We start from the raw sequence: 19,513 nt of genomic DNA, 5'->3' as shown, positions 1-19,513 counted from the left end.
AAAGCCCGAGGGTGAAGGCAACAATTATGGCTGACGCAGGCAGAGAACGCGTAAACACACTTTGAGACAGAATAGTCATGGACTTTAACGCTTTTCATTAATAACCTCTGGCTCCCATGGCAACCTCCATCTGGACTAAAGAGGTCCTCTGATTCTATTCTCTCTCGTATCCAAACCAAATCACGGCCGATACCCGACGGAGCCTGCAGTGGCCACTAAACCCGGGGAGAACATTAAGCATCGTGACAAAAGCTTGCTCTGTCAAAAAAAAAAAAAAAAAAATAATTAAAAGTAATTCCTCCATTCGCTCACTTCCTAAAAGGACGCAAAACTAAGCGGGCATGTGGCCCCTCAATCGGTGCAGCGTTCTCGTTTTCCCTCCCGAAAAAAAAAAAAAAAATGAAGAAGCAGATGATTTTCACCTGTAACCCACATCAGTACTCGCTCAGCTTTGCTTTCAGGCCCCACAGCTGTACATTACACCACACCCTCGCCTTTTCGTCAATGCGAGAGCAGGAAATGAAATGAATACTTATGCTGCTAACTTTTGCAGGTACTCTCCCAGGAGCCGCCGGGGTGTACATTGGGAGAAAGTGGAATAGAAGAGGCTGTGCAACACCCCCCCCCCCCAGTCGCTGCCTGTGCAACACTTCTCGTCTTTCAGGCCCGCTGCATAACACTCGAAGGAATGCTCGCATATTCATCCACCGCTAGTGTGACTGTTCTCTACCTCGCTGCGCCGATAGGCTGCTCGCTCCCTTGATGAGAGCGTACGGGGGGTGGTGGGGGGGGTGGGGGGGGTGAAGAAGAGGGGGCGGGGGGACGGGTTCGGTTGAGAACTGAGAACTGACAGCGGCCGACACACAGACGGACTCCTCCTGGTTTGAAAAGCTGGGAAGGAGGAACACTCAAGAGAGGGTGCCAAGACCATCTGTAAGGGGAGTGCGAGAGAGGGAAAACAGGTCTTTCTTTATCTCGTGTCCTTGGACCGGGCCCGCTAAGAAGACAGGGGGGGGGGGGGGATGGATGGATGGAAAAGCCTTTCAGCGATTATTAGCGGAGGCTTAACCTCCACCTTAAGGTACAGTTTACTGTCAGGATAATGAGCCGGGTCAGATTTTCTTATCGTTCTTATCGCATCCTAAATCAGTAAGTGTTAGGATGCAGAAGTACCAGGAGCGTCATTTGCAGACATCGTTTCAACACGTCCTTTCGTGCAAACACGAAGTGGACAAGTGAACGTCTACAACAAAAATTCATTCGAGAACATAATGCGCCACTTTAGTGACTCCCAGATCTGAGTCTGCTGCTGATGAGGAAGTCTCCAATTATAGACGCCATGAGCTCGTGTCCTCGGTTCCCCCGCCGGTGGTTGGCCATGTCTGGCCTTTCTTTGATGTCTGACCACTTCCTTCTCCTTTCTGGAGTAGGTCAGCTCTCGCAACATGGCGGCACTTGCTGCCGTGACATACTGCCAAAACGGTCCTTTTATGGTCACACACCAGGGCCGTGAACAACGAATAGAATTCACACCTTTTTTTTTGGGGGGGGGGGGGGGGGGGGGGGGATTTGTGGTCAGAATTTTTGCCACTTTGCCACCAGACTAAATGGCTGATTGATGTCGATACACAAATACGTCATTTGATGAACCGTTTTCAAAATGGAAAAGAACGGGAATCGCGGCTCCTGTATGACATTTCAGGTTCAGTGTTCTGGATGAATTCACAAATCTGGAAATGACTTATGACAGATTTGGCAAACTTTGGTTTCATTTGCGTTGGAAAAAAACATTCCTAAATAAATACAGCCACCGTTATGCAAAGCTTCACGGGGCTCCTGCCTGAGATCTATCGCGCCGCGTGTTATGTAAACCTCGGCTGTGCACACACACACACACACACACACCTGTGCCACAGGCAGCACACACATTTTTAGCATGGTGCCTTCGGTACACGCACACACACACACACACACACCTCAGATGTGCATGAACACGTGAGCTGCCACATGTTCACGAACACACAAACTATAGACCGGGTTGCTTTGACCTGTGCATTGACCCGACGTCATACAGTGTGCACAAACACAGTCCGCCCCTGTCCCTCTCCCTCTCAAATGCACACACACCTTGTACTTCTATCTTTGTGAGGACACTCCTTAACGTAATGCATTCCCTAGCCCCCCTTACCTTAACCTTACCATAACCTTAACCAGTACAACTAAATGCCTGACCCCAATCGTAAACCCTGACCCCTGACCTAAATTTAATGATAGCCCGAACCTTAAAACCAAGCCCGAACCCTCAAACAGGCCTTTTGAAGGTCTCTCCCAAAGTGAGGGCCAACCAACATGTCCTCACTCTGAAGGTCTGAGACTCATTTGTGCTCACAAAGATAGCTTTACAAGCACACACACACACGCACAGTTCATCCATGAGGCTGTCAGTGCTCTGGAAAAGGATGAATGCAGTCTTTCAAGCCTGCAATATCAACCATTCCTGCATTGACACAGGTGCTGCTGCTGGACGGGTCAATTTAAATGAATATTTGTGTGCACACGCAGTTATGGAAGATATATGAGCATGTGTGTGTGCGTGTGTGTAGTAATCTCCCCACATTATATAGTGTATACACATACACAGTATAGTCACCGTTGGGGTCAGTCAGAGTCCCGTGTTCGGCACCGCCTCCTGAACTTTTGTCAACAAAACGCGCACACAAACACACAACTGGAATGTGTGTTTGTTTGAACCCGATCACTATAATTAGGCTTTGTGTACGTGTGTGCATTTGTTCCATGATGCCCGTGTGTGGATGCTTTGTACTTGGACTCTTTGTTCTTGAACACAACAGTTGTTCAAATGCTGGCCGTGTGAAGAAATGGCCGCTGCGTACGGGGAAGAGAAGAAAAACAATACACGTCGTCCTCCGTCTCCCATCAGCTGCTCCACCTCGGGCATGCATGTCTAACATAAAGGGAGACTTTAAAGTGTTTTAAACTCAGTGCCCTTAATCTTTTGCAACAATGGCATGCACATAGTTTAAAGCTCAGGAGGGGGGTGGGGGGGTGGGGGGGGGGCAAAGTCATTCATCACTGATCATGCGCTCCAGACTATGAGCTAAGCTAATCAACTTGTCTTGTAACAATCAAGGTGCAGGGTCAACTCACTTTTAGCTCAGAATATCAATGAAATAACAGTTTGTTCCACACAAGGGAGGTTAATTAGTCAATCATTTGTCTTTTTTTTCGGGTCAATAGGGGGGGCAAAAAATAAGTTTTTTGCAGCAGCAGCAGCTGATGGATTATTCACGGTTTCTTGTCTGTCACACCTCACACAGCCCGGTTTTCTCTGTCACTTTGTCAAGAAAGGGCATGGCTTTCATCAGCTCCGACCTTTTAAAAGCGTGTGCGTTTCACTGGTGTTATAAAAAACAGGGCAAGGTGTGTGTGTGTGTGTGTGTGTTCCCGTGTTCAGCATCACGCGTCTGCATTTGTGCTCCCTCGTGTACATGAATGTGTGTGTGTGTGTGTGTGTGTGTTCACGTGTTTCCTTGATGGATGAACTACGTAACCGGTTTCAACCTTAATATAGTCCAGTTTGTTTCCCCCTCTACATTTTAGCGCCTCTTCGTCTCTGCGTTTGTGTCTCCGATCGATCTGTTGCCAAAGAAGAAAAAAGAGAAACCCTGCGCTCTTCTTCGTCAGATCATTAACGCCACGACATGAAAGCTCTCTCGGGGACTGCCGGGTCGAGCTGTGCCACATGTCTTCCTCACCACATTAAATACGACAGATATAGAGGATGGATTGGAGGAGGAACGGGGGCTCTTGAAAGCTCGACTCGCCGCAATGTAAGAAAATGTGTAAAAAAAACAACATATTAATCTGTTCTATTTCAATTTAAAAGGGGAACTACTGTATTTTCAAGGCGGCCACTATTTTCTTGGATGCGAGGCGAGGTTTCAGAACGAGACTTCTCGGAGCAACAGGTATTTTACTGTAGTGGTCCTTTCCATAATGTTGTCACACACTTACGGTAACAATCAGAGCCTGTCAGTGCTTCAAACCAGCACTTTAAAAGGATGTGCGTTGCACCCCGTTTAGTAGCTGCCGTCTGCAGCGTTTTGCCACAATGCTGGACGAATTAAACTAAATAGTTGTAACCATGACTCACTAAAAAGGTACAAAAACATGGACAAACAAGGTTGAAAAACACGTTAGCCGCCCTTCAACCAAAAACTGGAAATGGTTTGCCCGTTTACAAATTGACCTCATGTATTTTAGATGACATGGAAAAACAGGTAACCAAAAACACATTTGTTATGCCTGTTAATACATGTAGCCATTTATGCGCTTATCAGCATGCAGGGGGAAGGAAAAAAAATGATGATGTGCCACATTCCTTCATCCAGAACGACAATCTCTCTCACTGCTGCCAGCTCTGACAAATAGGCCTTTATCACCTGAGATGAAAGCCAGATGGGGGGGGGTGAAGCAGAGTTATGCTTGGAGCGAGGGGGGGGTAAGAGGCAGGAGAGCGATTGTGCCGCTCTGTTAGCTGATCTGGTTCAACCCTTGCGGTGCAGCGATTGAATTCCCATCCAGGCCTTTTCCTTAAGAGGATAGATTTGGACTCGAGGGTCGTCAGCGGGCCACCGGACTACGGTGTGAGGGGAGGAGGAACCCGAGATGGGATGATGGAGGGGATAGTGCAAGAAAAATAAATAAGAAACAGGATGGTTTAAAAAAAAGAAGAAAAAAAAGGTCACGGATAAAAATCGCGGCAAACTATCACTTCTATAGCAGGGATAATGCGTTTGCTATTTACGGACAGGAAGGTCAACGTAGAGTCACACACATTATAAACTGTCAGAAAGAGACGGGCTGTGAAAGTGAGAGAGGGGGACCGGTGGCGGTTTAAGGAACGGATAAACAGGAAGGAACGGGAAAGCATGGGGACGACGGGAGAGGAGCGGCAGGTGGTGATCTCTGATCCCATTATCCAGGACTAATCCTGACCAGCAGTGAGCGTGTTAGCATGTGTGGTTTGCACATAATACGCATGTGTGGTTTTCCTCGTTGGCCGAACACTCGCTGACGCATATCAGGTCAGTCAGTCAACCTGCAGACAGAGTTGAGGGGAAAAAAACCCTCAGGAGGGTGAGATCTGTGTAGAACGCTGTTCTGGCCTCTTTTAAAAAGGGGGACATATATTGTGCATTTTGGGGTGTCTGCAGGGCCTGCCAACCCACAAACTGTGAAATAAGACAACCCAGTCATTATCTTTGTGGTAATAAAAACACGTGTCTCAACAAACCACTCAGATTTGTCTCCCCTTCCTATGTCACACATTCGGGAGGAGGGGTCTTAAAGACGCAGGAGCTAAAACCAAGCGTTTCAGGCAACAGGATCAATACAAGTATATCCGGAAAGACAGTATGAGGAAAATGTTGTGTTTTGTGAACATTAACGGATGTTTGACGAAAAAAATCCAAACTACAAGTATGAACCTGAAAATGAGCATGACATGGCTCCTTTAAAAAGTACATGAAATGGCATGCCTGCAGGAAGCATCGAGGGAGGTCAGAACATCCTTAGCTGCATCTCAGCGAGACAAATTGGTAATTCATACTTTTTTTGCTCGTCCATCTCCCCTCCACCTCACTCAGAAAGCAACAGATTCCTGACGGCTCGCGGCTTGTCAAATGAAACAAAGTACGTCTCGGCTTTCGTCCACAAAATGATTTTTTTTTTAAAAAGAACTTGGTGTGAACTTTTCAGACTTTGAGAAGCAGCAGATACACGGTGCGACTGGGTGGGTTGGGGGTGAGGGAGACTTGGCAGCCCTCGGTGTACGAGTGCCGTCACCTTCAGCACAGTATGCACGGGGTATTAATAGTCAGCAAGCCAGTTTGTCCGGGGCACAATGTGTTTGTGTCACAAACTGTACCGAGGCCGATTCAGAAGCACACTGGTGAAATGTGAGTTGCCACATTGTTCTGTTCACATTAATTACAGTCTAAATAATTACTTTTTTGGGGTTTTTTTTTAATACGACTATCACAATAAAACTAACTGTTCTGTTAATTAAAAACACCTCAAACCAAATCACATTGACATTTGTACTAATTTAACAGCTGTGTATTCAGTATTCAGCTGCCATTTGGTGCACGCCATTTCCCAGAAGCCCATTAACCATCGCAGGTCACCAGCTTGACAAAAGCAACAAGTCGAAAGCGACTTGAGTGCTTTAAAAGGGCAGAGAGTGCTGCTGAAAGGTCAGAAAATGACATTAAAGTAAAGCGTGGGTGGATGTTATGAAAACGGAACCGTTCTGTTACATTTTCATGGGAGCTGCAGCTACTTTGTATTAAGTATTTGTTATTGAACCGATCCCAGAAATGCTGAACGAGAGTAACAGAAATGGTAAGAGCGGCTAGCCGGGCCTCTGTACATTTAGGCCTCTACTCACTGCAATACTGGCTCTCAACCTTAGCGAAGCAATGTGTGTTTTGATGCGTTCATGACCAACGTGAGAAGTCCTGCCATCGGAGCATTTTGTTTGTAGACGGCTTCATCATCTGGCTCTAATCCAGTCTGGGCCACCGTGTCACATGATAATGTGAGATGACTTGAGTTACAGACGGAGGTCATTATTCGAGTCATGCATGTAAAGCCTCAGAAAAACACTGTAATCCCCATTTATTCAAACCAGAGACAACATGTCAACCACGGACAACTAAATTAGTGACAACATTTTACAAAACAAAAATACGAAGTTACCATATTTGGAATGGGACGCAGTGGCTCCGTAAACATCTCCGGTCTCGGCAGCGACCCGGTAATCTGGTCTATTTTTTTTTTTTTTTTTCTCTAAACTGTACCATGTTGTTATAAATGAACATCATGCTGTATTGAAGACGATTTGAAACTAGCGATTGATTTACAATGTTTACTGAGGGAATAAATCAAGAGTCATTTTCTCAGACTTCTATACAATCTGACTTGTTAAATTATGTCATTAGCATAACACTACTTTAAACAAAAAACAAGATATTTTCCTAAACCTTATTAAGTAGTTTTGTCGACTCAACATTACCAAACGGTTTAAAACCGAGAACGAGGAGGCGTTGATCTCCTGCCACCGGTAAGGGAGTCAACTGAGGAAATGCTCCCGTGGGTTGCATTAGAGTGGGCACAAACGACCTTCGTGATAGCATGGGCAGAGAAGGACGTTTTGGTATTCTGTAAAGTGCTGTTATTAAAAGCCAGGAGCTGCCTTGAGTTCATTTCCAAGTCGGTCCGACAGACAAGAGATTCTTTATCAAAACGGCCAGTGTCGAGCAGAAGCAGGCTCCGAGTGCTCCTGTGGGCTGACGCTCCGAATGGCAGCGCTGAGGTAATGTCTTGACACATTCTAGAGGTGTTAAATGTTGCTATGGCCACCCCCCCCCCAAAAAATAGTTTCCTCTCTGATCCTGAAAAACTGCAGGAATGCGGACCTCAAGACTCTAGCAATGTTTAACTTATTTCAGGGTTTCAACCATTTTGGCCTTTAGAAATGTAGCCTCTGACAGTTGTAAAGTGAGAGCAAAGTGTGTGTATGTGTGTGTGTGTGTGTGTGTGTGTGTGTGGAGGAGGGGCATATAATTGAGCATTTCCAAAAGCAGGACTTCTATTCGACAAAGATGGGCAAGAAAAATCATGACAGTGAAAAAAAAAAAAGAAAAAGAAAGAGCATGCAGCTCTCAGTGGGCTCCAGTGTGAACAGTGACTGGATACAACGTGGGCTCAGCATGACTCATGTAATTGCACATTAATGACGTCTAATTATGTGTGCATGAGCGTAGCCGCTTGCCAGACTCAGGGTCCACACAACCACACAGGTTTTCTAATCTCTGCAAAAAAAAAGCAGACGAACAGCAAGTGACTGACGCCGTTTGTTGCCTCTGGGTTGTTCAGCTTTGGATCGCCGGTTGCGCGATTGTCGTGTTGTTATTTTCCTCCAAAAGTTGATCCTTTTCAACGTTTTGATCCACAACGTCGCGAGTCAAACACATTCAAAACAAATGGAGCGACTGGCGTTTTTCTCAGCAGCGCCCGATTCGCTGCAAGTGCACCCTCCGGGATCAAAACCCCAATCACCCAAAGAGGGCGCCGCTGTAATGCACGTCTGTCTGCCGGTGCTGTTTGACAAATGTTTTACATATGCAGGTCAGCTGCTCGATGCTAAATGCCGCCTTCTCCTATCAAAACAACTGAGAGCCCACAAGTACAGCGCAGGAATACGAGTAAACAGCTCACGTTATTCTGGGTGCATCACATGTTGCATTTCAGCTTTGATTAGACTCCTTTGGAGGACTGCATGCGTTTCATAAGCTGGTAAATTAAAAACAAGCTCACACAAAACTGGGTTTCTTGGGGATAATTTTGTGTGACTTTTTGTGTGACTTTTTTGTATGTGTGTGTGCGTCTGCGTGTGAGCCTTTGATTGATGGGGCAACATTCTTATTTATGTTCCACCCAATGTAAATAATTGACTTCTGGCAACCAAAATAGGGCCAGTGCTTCAACCACAGCGAGGCTGCGTTTTCAATCTTTAATGACTTTGCGGAAGACTCTGAAAGACAGAGAAACACATTCAACGGAGAGCACACACAATTAGCACGGGCCCAATCTCTTTTACAGAAGAGAGACATCTTTAGTCTTCTTTTTTTTTTCGACGCGGGAGAAATATCGCTGACAGAACTCCTGCAGCTAAAAGTGTCTTTTAATGCTTCTGCCAAACCCCCACGCTCCCTTTTGCTCACTACATCGCCTTTCCACGATTCTTTTTCCTGTGCTGTAATTCTGCAAGAATGTGTGGTTTCTGAAGAGTGCAGTCTGGCTTTCCTGAAAAGGGTCTGAAACAACACAAGATGCTGGCCGACTGGCGCTCCACCCTGTGCTCAAGGTTTTTTTTCTTTTTTCTGCCTAACTCGGCACGAGCATGCTGGGGTCTCAAGAGAGACATCGTGAGTGGTCAAAAACTATAATCTGAAGATATAAAACAGCTTCTTGATGAGACGCCACCAGGCAACAGATGTTTGCAGATGCCCGTCGCACTGCAGATGGAACAAGACGAGTCTCTTGTGGTCACCGCAGTCTTTTTGGCAGGTATCATATGGCAAAAGAAGCTTCGTTGGGTCGGAAACATTCAGCAATTTAGGATTCTACATCCAAGATGTCGAGGTGGACTCGTAAAAAACTAAGATTTTTCTTCCCATAATACAACTCAATAGCATTCTTTTGTTAGGCCTTTTTTTTTTCTTTTTTTTTCCTGCCTGGCAAATTCAAATGACTGGTTCTAATTTTACTCTCGGTTTGGAAGAAAGGCCGAGACATGTTCTCAGACTGGACAAAGCTCCTCCAGTCACAGCAGACACAATTCAACTATTTTCCTAGTCATCCTCAGCCAATTTTTTTTCCATGCACATGCGCTGGCTTGGTCCGACTCGGTTTAGACAGCCCACCGTGTACAGGGGTTTGCATCACAACGGGCTACCCGCTTGAAGGTGCCACCACGGCTGCACTGGTGGTGAAAGAAAAAGATGTAAAACGATAGATGAACACGTATCATTTTCTATATCTTTCACGATAAAAGGCCCCCCTGTTATTTTGGCCGCCTATTCTTCCTCCCCGCTGTATCAGTAGACTTAGTATTCATGGAGAATAGCCGTTAACAAAGCTCCACATTCTCTCCACAATAGGGCCCTGGAATTATTTTGTATTATTATGAAGCAGCCTCATCCGGACAAGTTGACTCCAACACGTCTGAAAGCGAGACAGTGAAACAAAGCATCTGAAAGTACGAACGGGAAACGCAGTGAGAGAAACTAAACTCCAAACCACAGAATTTGGTTAAGAATCCAGAGATTGGGAGCGACTCCGCACCCAATGTCTCCATATCTGTGGTCAAAACCGCCAAAGTGTGCCTTTTAAACTTTTAAAACGATGACATTGTGAAAACAAAGAAAGTGTTTGCCCGAGGACGGTTTCGAAGGTTAATTGAGCAGCCACCAGCGGATATTGGAGAAGATCACAGAAGTCGGCCAACATGTTCTGAGGCTGAAAGCTGCTTAAAGCTTCTGAAGATCCCTCGTTTGCTTTCTATCCACTATTTAATTATTTGTGATGAACCCCTCAAAATCCCCACAGAGACTGTGAAAAGCCAGGAGACTCCCGGGCCAGAAAAGGATATCCTGCCCAGCCTGGAGGACAGTGGCCGTGCAGCCGCTCCACTCGCCCAACCAATCACTTGATTAAACAAATTATCATCATCGCGGTAATCAAGCTTTGCACCCTGCCTGCCTGCTTCCATTACACCGTGAAAACCTGTCCAGGCATAGCTTGAAAAACGGATTAGAAGTGAAGCTATGACCTTGGCTGACGTCGCTGTCAAAAGGGCTTGTATTTTTTTTGGGGGGGGGGGTGAAAGCAAAAGATAGGCCAAGATGGAAAAATCCAAAAAAGAGAGGGACAGGAGTGTCAATGAGGACAACATTAATAACTGTTGAATGTCTTCAAATGTCCATACTGTGTGTGAAATGTTTGTGGGGGGGGGGGGGGGGGGGGGGGGGGGGGGGTATTATCTGTTATATATCCGTTTCAAATTTCCAAACAGGTTGCCAAAAACAGACTCCCAGTTAAAAGAGTCACGCCATGTGGCAGAGCCATTTTGTTTGTTTTGTTTTGTTGGACCTCCCACCACTTGGGGGCAGAGGCCCGCTGTCAATCGGGCAAGAGGTCAATATAATCAGGAGGGTCACTCGGGCCAGGTGTCGCTAGATCGGCAGGAGCACACAGTTTTTGACCGTGTGATAACTAATGAACGTTTGCTCTTTTTTGATAGGCAACGGGGTCACTACACCACGTCGCCTACTGTGCACATGACACATGCAGCCTCTGCTTGTTCAGAGACCTCGCCTGGACATTTTACACCCACGGCAAAATGGATTCCATCTGACACGTTTTCCTGGGTCTAAAGCCTCTCCGGGGGGCGGGGAGGGCTGAATGATAAATCCAATGGAGGACTGACTACCGGGGCATCATGCTCTGCTGAAAGGGTTTACAGTCACAGTCGAGATCACAGATGGCTGTTAACAGAGTGCATTAGTACAGATTAACTGGCCTGGTAGAGTCGCCACATTGATGCCTCTGATCATGTTAACAACCACGGCGTGCGGTACGATAGGCCATGCATTTTGGCCTGGGGCTGCTCAGTTAATTGCGTGTGTCAGATTTACTGCAAGAAATGTCTTATATGTTTTTTATATGTACAGTACAGAATATCCAACGCAGTTGCAAACAGCAGTCCAGATGTTAAAAAGATTCCAACTGTGCAGAGAAGTAATGATAGTCTTCAAAAAAAAAGGGCCAGTAAGTCGTATGTTGGGGGACTCTATTAGCCGAAATTGAATTTAATATTCATAAATATGTGTTCAAGTGTAGAATGTTCATTTCTGAGCATCGGAGGAGCTATGTTCAAAAGTTTTACTTTTTCCCTCCACTGCAAGTCATTTTGGAGAAAGAAAAACAACATGAAATGTATTTTTTCCAGACTAGAGACTATAAATTGGTCCCAGACTCGGTGTGAAAAAGGTCCTCAGTTTGATCCTCAGTCGCAAATGAAAACTCCCCTCCAAGTATTTTCTTTAATTTAGAGCCCAGCAATGTCCCTTTATACGTTTGCCCCCTTTTTCACCGCTCCAGCTCATTCAGCCGTACAGTGCGAGTCACTGTCTGGACCGGCTTGCTGATGTGGTCACAGTTTAGACTTTCAAACATCGGACGCCTGCCACAGCAGCACTCGGAACATCTGGCCAGCGGCCTCGGCGTCTCGGTTCCTCCGAGTCAAAACAAGGAAATGAAGAAAACCCAAAACCGGGATTTTAAAACGAGGATGAGAAAGTACGGCTGAAGACTCAAATGTTGAGTGCTGGAGACGGGTTTCCAAGCATAGGATCAACCGGCTAGTTATCAAATTACAGGTTATGTATGCGCTGCTCAGAGGGAAATTATTAAAAGCTGGAAGCATTCGGGAGTCTTCTGAGACTACCCACAACTACCCACATGGAGACAGGGATGGAAACACGGCTACTTCCTCTTTTCTTTTTCTGTGATGCGTTACAATGACGAACACATCTCAAATAATGAATATTCATGAGCGCTTAATTGTAGCCTTTAAAAAAAAAAGGTGCTGCTCGTCACTAAGAGCTAAAGGAGTTTACACAGCAGCATGCGCAGAGAGGAAAGAGTGCTCCGTACCATGCGGGGGAGCTCACTAATTAATTCCTCTCTCCAGCTCATCACCTTCCACAAATACCCTCCGGAGTCCCAGAGTTTCCCTCATGAAAACGGCTCCAGATTAAGTGAGTGTGCGTGGAGTATAATTTGCGGTCGGCGATACGCCCTGCGCAGAAAGCACGAGTTACACGCCTCAAGCTCATTCGGTGCCGTTGTGATTCGAGACAGGGCCGAAATAATGGAAACGCCAGACGTCGCGAAAAATATTTGCTCCGCCAATGCCGATATCAATTTGGCGCCTTTTAGAGGCGATAATGTTTGCTCGTGAATAGGGGTGAGAGCGCAGATGTGTTAAATGTGCCGGGCCGCTTTTTAAAAAATGTTTTTATCCACAGCGATCTCGGGGAGTTGGGTGGAAGAAAGAAAAAAAAAAACAGGTGACGTCATGGCTTCAAAATGCCTGCCATTTGTTTTTAGGGCAGTATACAGATGGAACCCATTTGGGGCCTCAAGATCGTTGTCTATTCAAGTCAACCAAGAAGGTTTCACAAGCAGCTTTTGATTTCACCTCGCTTCTTTGACGAGCCGACAAACGAAACCTGAACGGACCGCAATCCGTGTTAACAACAACTTTAAAAAGACCTTCCTTGGTTGGAGCAATATGAGGCGAGCTGTCTACTGTCGGACTTCTAGCCGTACGGTTAAAGTTACGGTGAGGAAATTCTAACCAGCGATTAAAAAAAATAAAAAATAACTCAATTATATTACAGATGCCTACATGTGACCTACATGAGTCAACCGGACCATCAGCGAGGATGTTCTGGCCAAATCAGACAAAGTCACGGAGGTTCACCAGGAACCCGGCTGTCCATTGCCGGCCGACCCAGATTCCGGCTTCACTGTCGACTTTGACCTGCAGTTGGAAGCTGTGGCGGGAGCCGAGTGGCCGGCAGCGGCAAATCCTCCTCCGGCCAGGAGCAGAGCAGCGCTGCTCCGCCGGTCCCCACTGGGAGCCAACACACTGCTGGAGGCCCCACTGGAGGAAAAGGGGAGGCACGGGAGAACCGGAACCAGGACTTCGCTGAGCCGGCTGTCAGAGTAAAATGAGACGGTTTTCCGAAAGTGGATCTGGTGCTCGGGAAACACCACCGCTTTTTTCGGCCATGGTGACCTCACGGTGCAATCAACCCCGCAATGTACGATTCTCATGATGGTTGTAAAATCTACACACCGGTATTGCATCAAGGTGTGACATTCAACAAAGTAGAGCTGAAAACTAATGTAATGCCAGACATAAGGTTTTATATCAAACTGAATATCTTTCGTTGGGGATAACAAGAGATCCAACAAGATATATATATATATATATATATATATATATTCCTTTTTAAATCAATTTAGGCATAACTCATACAAACCGATCCTGAAGCAGACTGTCTGTCACATACCGCCAGCACTCTTTTTAACCACATGGGTTTGTCTCTTTCGTTTCATCACCCTGCCAAGTTAGACACTTTTCACACCTCACACAGCGACCGCACCACACAGGACCTGTCTGGACACCAAAAGGAAGGCCGGGTTCACACTCTTTCCCCGCGCCTTCCTTTCCCTTCATCTCTTCCTCCTATACCGACTGAAGCTGGGAGGCAGCAGGCCATTGGGGGAGGAAAAAAAGAAAGAAAAGAAAGGCATAAAACAGACGTCCTGACGCAGGGTTGTCCCCCCCCCTCCCCCCTGACCACAAACCCCTCAACTGCAGTGCTGCCAAGGAAGTTTCCATTAGCTAAGCTAATTAAAAAGGAGAGAAAAGAGGGAAGAAAGAGCTCGGAGTGGGAACAGAGAAAGAGTAACGTTCTAGGTCTACTGTGTCTAAATGTTCTCCGCTTTCATTGTCTGATGCGGTGCAGCCTCCGATAGCCCGCTGTATAGCTGAGGGAGGCCCCGTCCTGCTGAAGCCACAGCTCCCTGATGAGTTTTCCCTGTGCCGTGGTGGCTGAGATGACAGTGTATTTTAAAACACGTGGCTATAAACACACACACACACACACACACACACACACGCACCCACATGCACACTTAACAGGGGTTTTTCGACTATTTGGAAGTCTTTACCAGTGTGCACAAGACCGTGAGAGCCTCTTGCAACTTGTTGAGGAGGAGGAGGGAGCAGCTCCTTTCAAAAGACACATACGACCTGCAGATGTTGGCAAATGCAATGAGAGCACTCTCATCCTAGCGGAAGGGAAAGGATTACAACCCCCCCCCCCCCCTCCCCCCAAAAAAAGGAAAGGGGGGTGTGTCTTGTGTGGAAAAAAGGAAGAAAAATATACTATTTCCCTTCATTCATTCCAGATGCCTGAGAGGGAAATATAATGCCACTGTTCTCGGCCTAATCCAAGACACTGTGGTAATGACAGGCAGGCATCTTGACCATGCTGGTAGAGAACGGCGCAACAGAGGAAAAACAACACGGGGGAGGCAAGAGAGCATGCGTGCCAGTGTGTGTGTGTGTGTGGTCACAAAACAGGAGGACACAGATGGATTCAGGGGGAGGGAGAAAAAAGAAAGAAAAAAAAAAAAAAAAGGGTTGGTGGTGGTTGCTGTTGTGCTCTCAGCGGTCCAGCAGCCTTTGCCTTCTGTAGAGTCCATTAGCAATTGCATAATGCTTGGCAGACAGGGACCGGGTGAATGCACTCCCCCCCACCCCCCCCCCCGGTACTCCTTACTCCCTACCCTCAAAGGGTCGGACACCAGCAAGGAGTGCAAAGGTTGTGTTCCTGTGTGCTGGATTCGTTGCGAAAAAGAAAAAAAGATTTTTTTTTTTCACAGTAGGACAAAACAAGCAGTTGCAAGCAGGGGGAGGGGGGGAGAGACTGTCTCCAGTTTGAGGACTTCTAGGTTAATGCAAAATAAAAGAGCATCATTAAATATACAGCAGGCGAAGCAGCAGTCAGTGGCAGCACAGCATCTGGCCTTGTCTTCCACGTGGCACCACGACCTTCCATTTCTCTGCTCCGCCGTGCCCCTCTCGTACACCTCAACCTGCGTTACGTTCATTTGTATCCTTGCATGTTGCCCCACCTACCACACCACACTTTCCTCGACCCCCTCGGACACTGAATGGCGGAGAAGAGGGTAAATAGTTAGTTATTTATCCGCCCACTGCAGACAGGCCTTTTACTTATTCGGCGTTGAAGTACATCGGCAATGAAGTGTTTTTTAAGATGAGGCACGTTGCGTTTAACGCCGGTGAATGAAGAGGAAGTATCCGATGTGCATTCAGGCACCAAGAGCCTTGTGCTGTGAATCAAACAGTGACGGGTCGCATTATGCTCGGTGGCCTTAAAGAGGGCCTGGGAGGACTGGGGGAGAAAGAAAACACATGCTTTCATACATTTTTCAAATAGCCTTTAGATCATCAATCTACACCAAATGAAACAGTAGTGTGGGTTATTGGTTCTTGGGTGAATCTAGGAGCGAATGACCAGCGTAGAAGGCCTTACGTTGAGAGGAAGGTCCGCGTGTGCGTCCGTGCTGTTCATTTCTCCTTTCTCCAAACTCCACCCTCCCTGGGATAAAAAGCCGTCAACGGCTTCAAGTTGAAGTCTTGCAGTGGCTGCCGTGGCCTTTTCACCCTCGAAATACTACAAGGGATTTTCTCAGGCTTGGCATGTCCGTTTCCTTTTTGACCGTTTGAGGTTGGTTTATCAGAGCGGTCCGACCTCACTTGTCCTTTTGAACAGGACCGAGACAGCTTCCGCCCGGCATCGTCTTCGTGGACGGGGTCGGTCCATAACAAACGAATCCCTTGAACTTCCGTGTGATCTCTTGAGTCCGTTTCTCCTCCATCCTCCAAAAAACAAACCCTCCCCTCGAAAGAGAGTCCCCCCCCCCCCCTTTTTGAGTCCGGCATCAGAGCTATAGGCGAGATGGCACTCAGAACCCGGCGTTGTAAATCGCAGACGTACACGGGGAGGGTGAACGACACCCACCCGTCCCACCAAAACGGGACACAAATTACAGGCCGCAACATCTGGTGAGTGACTCGCACAGAAACGCGCCGCGGGGGTGAAGCACAAAAGAAATGTCCTCCTTGGAAGTTGGAAGCAGAGGAGCAGAAAACAAGGCGCAACCAGTCTGAGAGAAAACAAGAATAAATAAATAAATGCAGCAGAGGGTGTTGACACTATGTTGACCTCATCCAATGAGAGACGGGACACCGGGCTCTTTCTCTTTGCATCCTGCACAACAGTCTTTACCTTCAACCAGAGGCTTCGACGTGTGCAGGAGCCTCACATGCTGTCGAAGCATTCCTAGCTAAAGCCAACAACAACAAAAAGAAGCGGAACATAAATGGTTTCTCGACAAAGGCACAACGGTTTCGTATGTCCGTACGGGTGATTGCGGGTGGCATAAAAATCGCTTGCTCGATAATGAAATAATGAGTTTTTTTCAGAGCCAGGAGCAGTGTATTTTATCTGAGCGGTTGTTCTGTACGCCTGCGACGTGACAGGGTAATTAAAACGCAGACAGATGTGCCTAAAGCAGGTTATCAACCACTTGTCAACACCAGTGCCAATATTGAGAATCAATGCCCCGCTCACTTGTCAAGTTCCACTGAGGCCTTTGTGGGGGGGGCCGATAAAGGAGAGGTACAGATATTGATCAGGTTTAAGTGTGTGAGTGTGTATGATTTGTCTGTGTAAATCATCTAGATGACCATGGTCAATCGTGTCATATTCCTGTTATAATAATGTGAGATAATCCTGTGGATTATCTCACATTATTATAACATTATAACATTATTACCAAAAAAGCATGTGGGATATAGTCAATATGTGACCAGGACAATATCCCTCGATCCTGTTTGTACTGCCTCTCTTAATTGTGGTGGGACGTATAAGAAGTACTGTATACCCTTCCCATGTTATGGTCGCCCCATCTATACTTGGGGGCCCACCGCATGTGTGTTTGTGTGAGGTGAGTTCAATAAAAAGGAGCAAATTGTAGTGCACAGCCCTGGTGGGACACAAACAAAAATAGATCATAGAAAACATGTACTAAAAAGTACTCTGAGGGTGACCTCGTGCAAAACAAAAAGCCACAATAGTCTGAATCAGATCATCGGAGGCCCCGCGCCAAGCAACAAGTCGCAACCCACAGAGGAACAACAGGAGGGGGCAATAATGACAGGGGCTGCACACCCAAGTGCCACAATATGTCATTCCGACAAGCCTCGGCCAATTTGCAGATTGATGCACGCACGCACGCACCATGCATGCACACACACACACACACACACACACAAACGCTGTCTCGGGACTTAAAAACTGAAATCAAGAAAAAAAGCATCATGTGGGGGGAGGGGAGTCAAAGTTGGGGTATTGCCCTATTAAGGAAAACAGTCCCACTCACTCAATGCTTGTTTTAAGCTGGAATGGCTCCATTAATGTCGACATCTCCTCAATGGTGCATTTATTTCGGTGAGCACGGAGCTGTCACATATGGAACCTACATTACGCGACAACAAAATCCCTGCTGTGCGCGCGCACGCACGCACGGCTGTGACGCTCGCGCAGAGGCGCCCCCGTGTTCATCAGTCTATATATCTTCCACGTCAAAAGTTCTTATGGTTTCTCGCTCTAAAAAAACGTGTCTTTTTAATCGGAGCTACGTCCCTTCGGAAGGGAGATGTTTTAAGCGAGAGGGGAAAGAAGAAACAAAAAAGAAAAGAAACACAGCTCGAATAAACTTCATCCACAAAAAAAAAGGTCCTCTTTAAAAAAAAAGTACCGCTTCACGCTGGACACACACACACACACACACACACACACACACATAGAAAGCACGTTGACCTCCAGGGGGCTCCGCTCTGAGCTCGCCCCGCTCCGTGATGTCGGTGTCTGGGTGTGATTTCCCACAGACGTGGCCGCGGGGCTCGTGCGACGCGGCGGCGGTGAGCCCGAGTAGCACGAGCCCGTCGAACGGGGAAAGAAACCTACAAAGTGACACGTCGGACTCCTTTATTCCATCAGTTTGCGTTTCGCACAACACAGTGGAAGGGAACCAGCAAACGCTCTCCCGAGTTGTTGGTCCTCAAACAATGTGCAAACGAGAGCAAAAACATTTTTACAAATCAACGAACAAACCAAAAGACATTTTCAAAAGCAGCGAGCGGTCCGTACGTGGACCCCCTCGCGCGCACACAGTGATTTACCCCGTTTTTCCAAGTTTGCTTTAAAACAATAAAAAAATGAAAACGTACCCGTTCCCCGGATAGGAAGACGGTCAGCCCGAGGGTCAAAATTATCCAAACGTTCCTCATTATTCCTCTCCGTTAATTGGAAACCGCGTTGTTGCGAGCGAAATGTCCAAAACAATATGTTTCCTCCCTCCTTCTCTTCGTCTTCTTCTCTCTACCTTCTCGCTTTCCTCGCACCCTTCGCTCCAACTCCTGCCGCTTCTCTCTCTCTCTCTCTCTCAGGAGTGGGATCCCACCGGATACGTGTTGCGTTTTGGTTATTCCTCCCCCCTCACCTACTCACTCTCTCTCTCTCTCTCTCTCTCTCTCTCTCTCTCTCTCGCTCGCTCGCTCTCTTTATTGCTCTCTTTATTTCTCTCTCTCTCTCTCTCTCTCTCTCCAAGCACTTCTTTCTTTTTTGTATGCGTAAATCTGACAACAACCTCCCTCCCCCCCCTCACCGGAAAAAAAAGATACACAAATAACCACGGCGTAATTACAAAGTCTCTCCCTCCCCCCCACGCGCGCCTTGTGTCAGCGAAATCAGGCACGAGCCGCCTCGCTCCTCGCTCTCGTCTCTCGCGCTCACTTGAGAATAACGTACGACAAAAGCGGGCGCACATGGCGAGTGCGTGCGTGCGTGCGTGCGTGAGCTCTCTTCGACCATGTCACCGCGAGACGGAGAGAGAACTTGCGACAAAGTAGCCCCCCCCCCCACCCCCCACAGACGCACACGCACACACAAAAAGGAAGTCAATAATTACATAGTAATCATAACCAACCAATTATGTTGCGTATTGGCGTGCTGTAAGTCCGCATAGACATTCATTATTGTTTTTTTTGTGTGTTGCTCCTCGGGGAGGTCGGATAACAGACTAATTGGGACATTTATCTCCACGTTTAGATAACGATCATTAATTGCCCCCCACACTTACACACACCCCCGCCCCGCCCCCTCTACCCCTCCTCGTGAGGATTCCACGTTTC

At 47.1% G+C, this 19,513-nt stretch overlaps 1 protein-coding gene across 1 annotated transcript in view; it reads right to left on the bottom strand.

Moving 5' to 3' along the window:
• The window catches only part of sdc2 (syndecan 2), a 38,403-nt gene extending 19,545 nt beyond the window's left edge, over positions 1 to 18,858 (bottom strand). The window contains exon 1 of the mRNA XM_034544432.1: positions 18,551 to 18,858. Within this exon, the coding sequence (XP_034400323.1) occupies positions 18,551 to 18,610 (60 nt within the window). The 5' untranslated portion in view covers positions 18,611 to 18,858. The remainder of the gene's footprint in view (positions 1 to 18,550) is intronic.
• Between the last annotated feature and the right edge of the window lie 655 nt (positions 18,859 to 19,513).

Source organism: Cyclopterus lumpus, chromosome 11 (genome assembly GCF_009769545.1).
Source record: "Cyclopterus lumpus isolate fCycLum1 chromosome 11, fCycLum1.pri, whole genome shotgun sequence".
NCBI lineage: Eukaryota > Metazoa > Chordata > Actinopteri > Perciformes > Cyclopteridae > Cyclopterus > Cyclopterus lumpus.
Note: the sequence above shows the minus strand (reverse complement) of the source record. Positions and strands in the feature narration are given on the sequence as shown.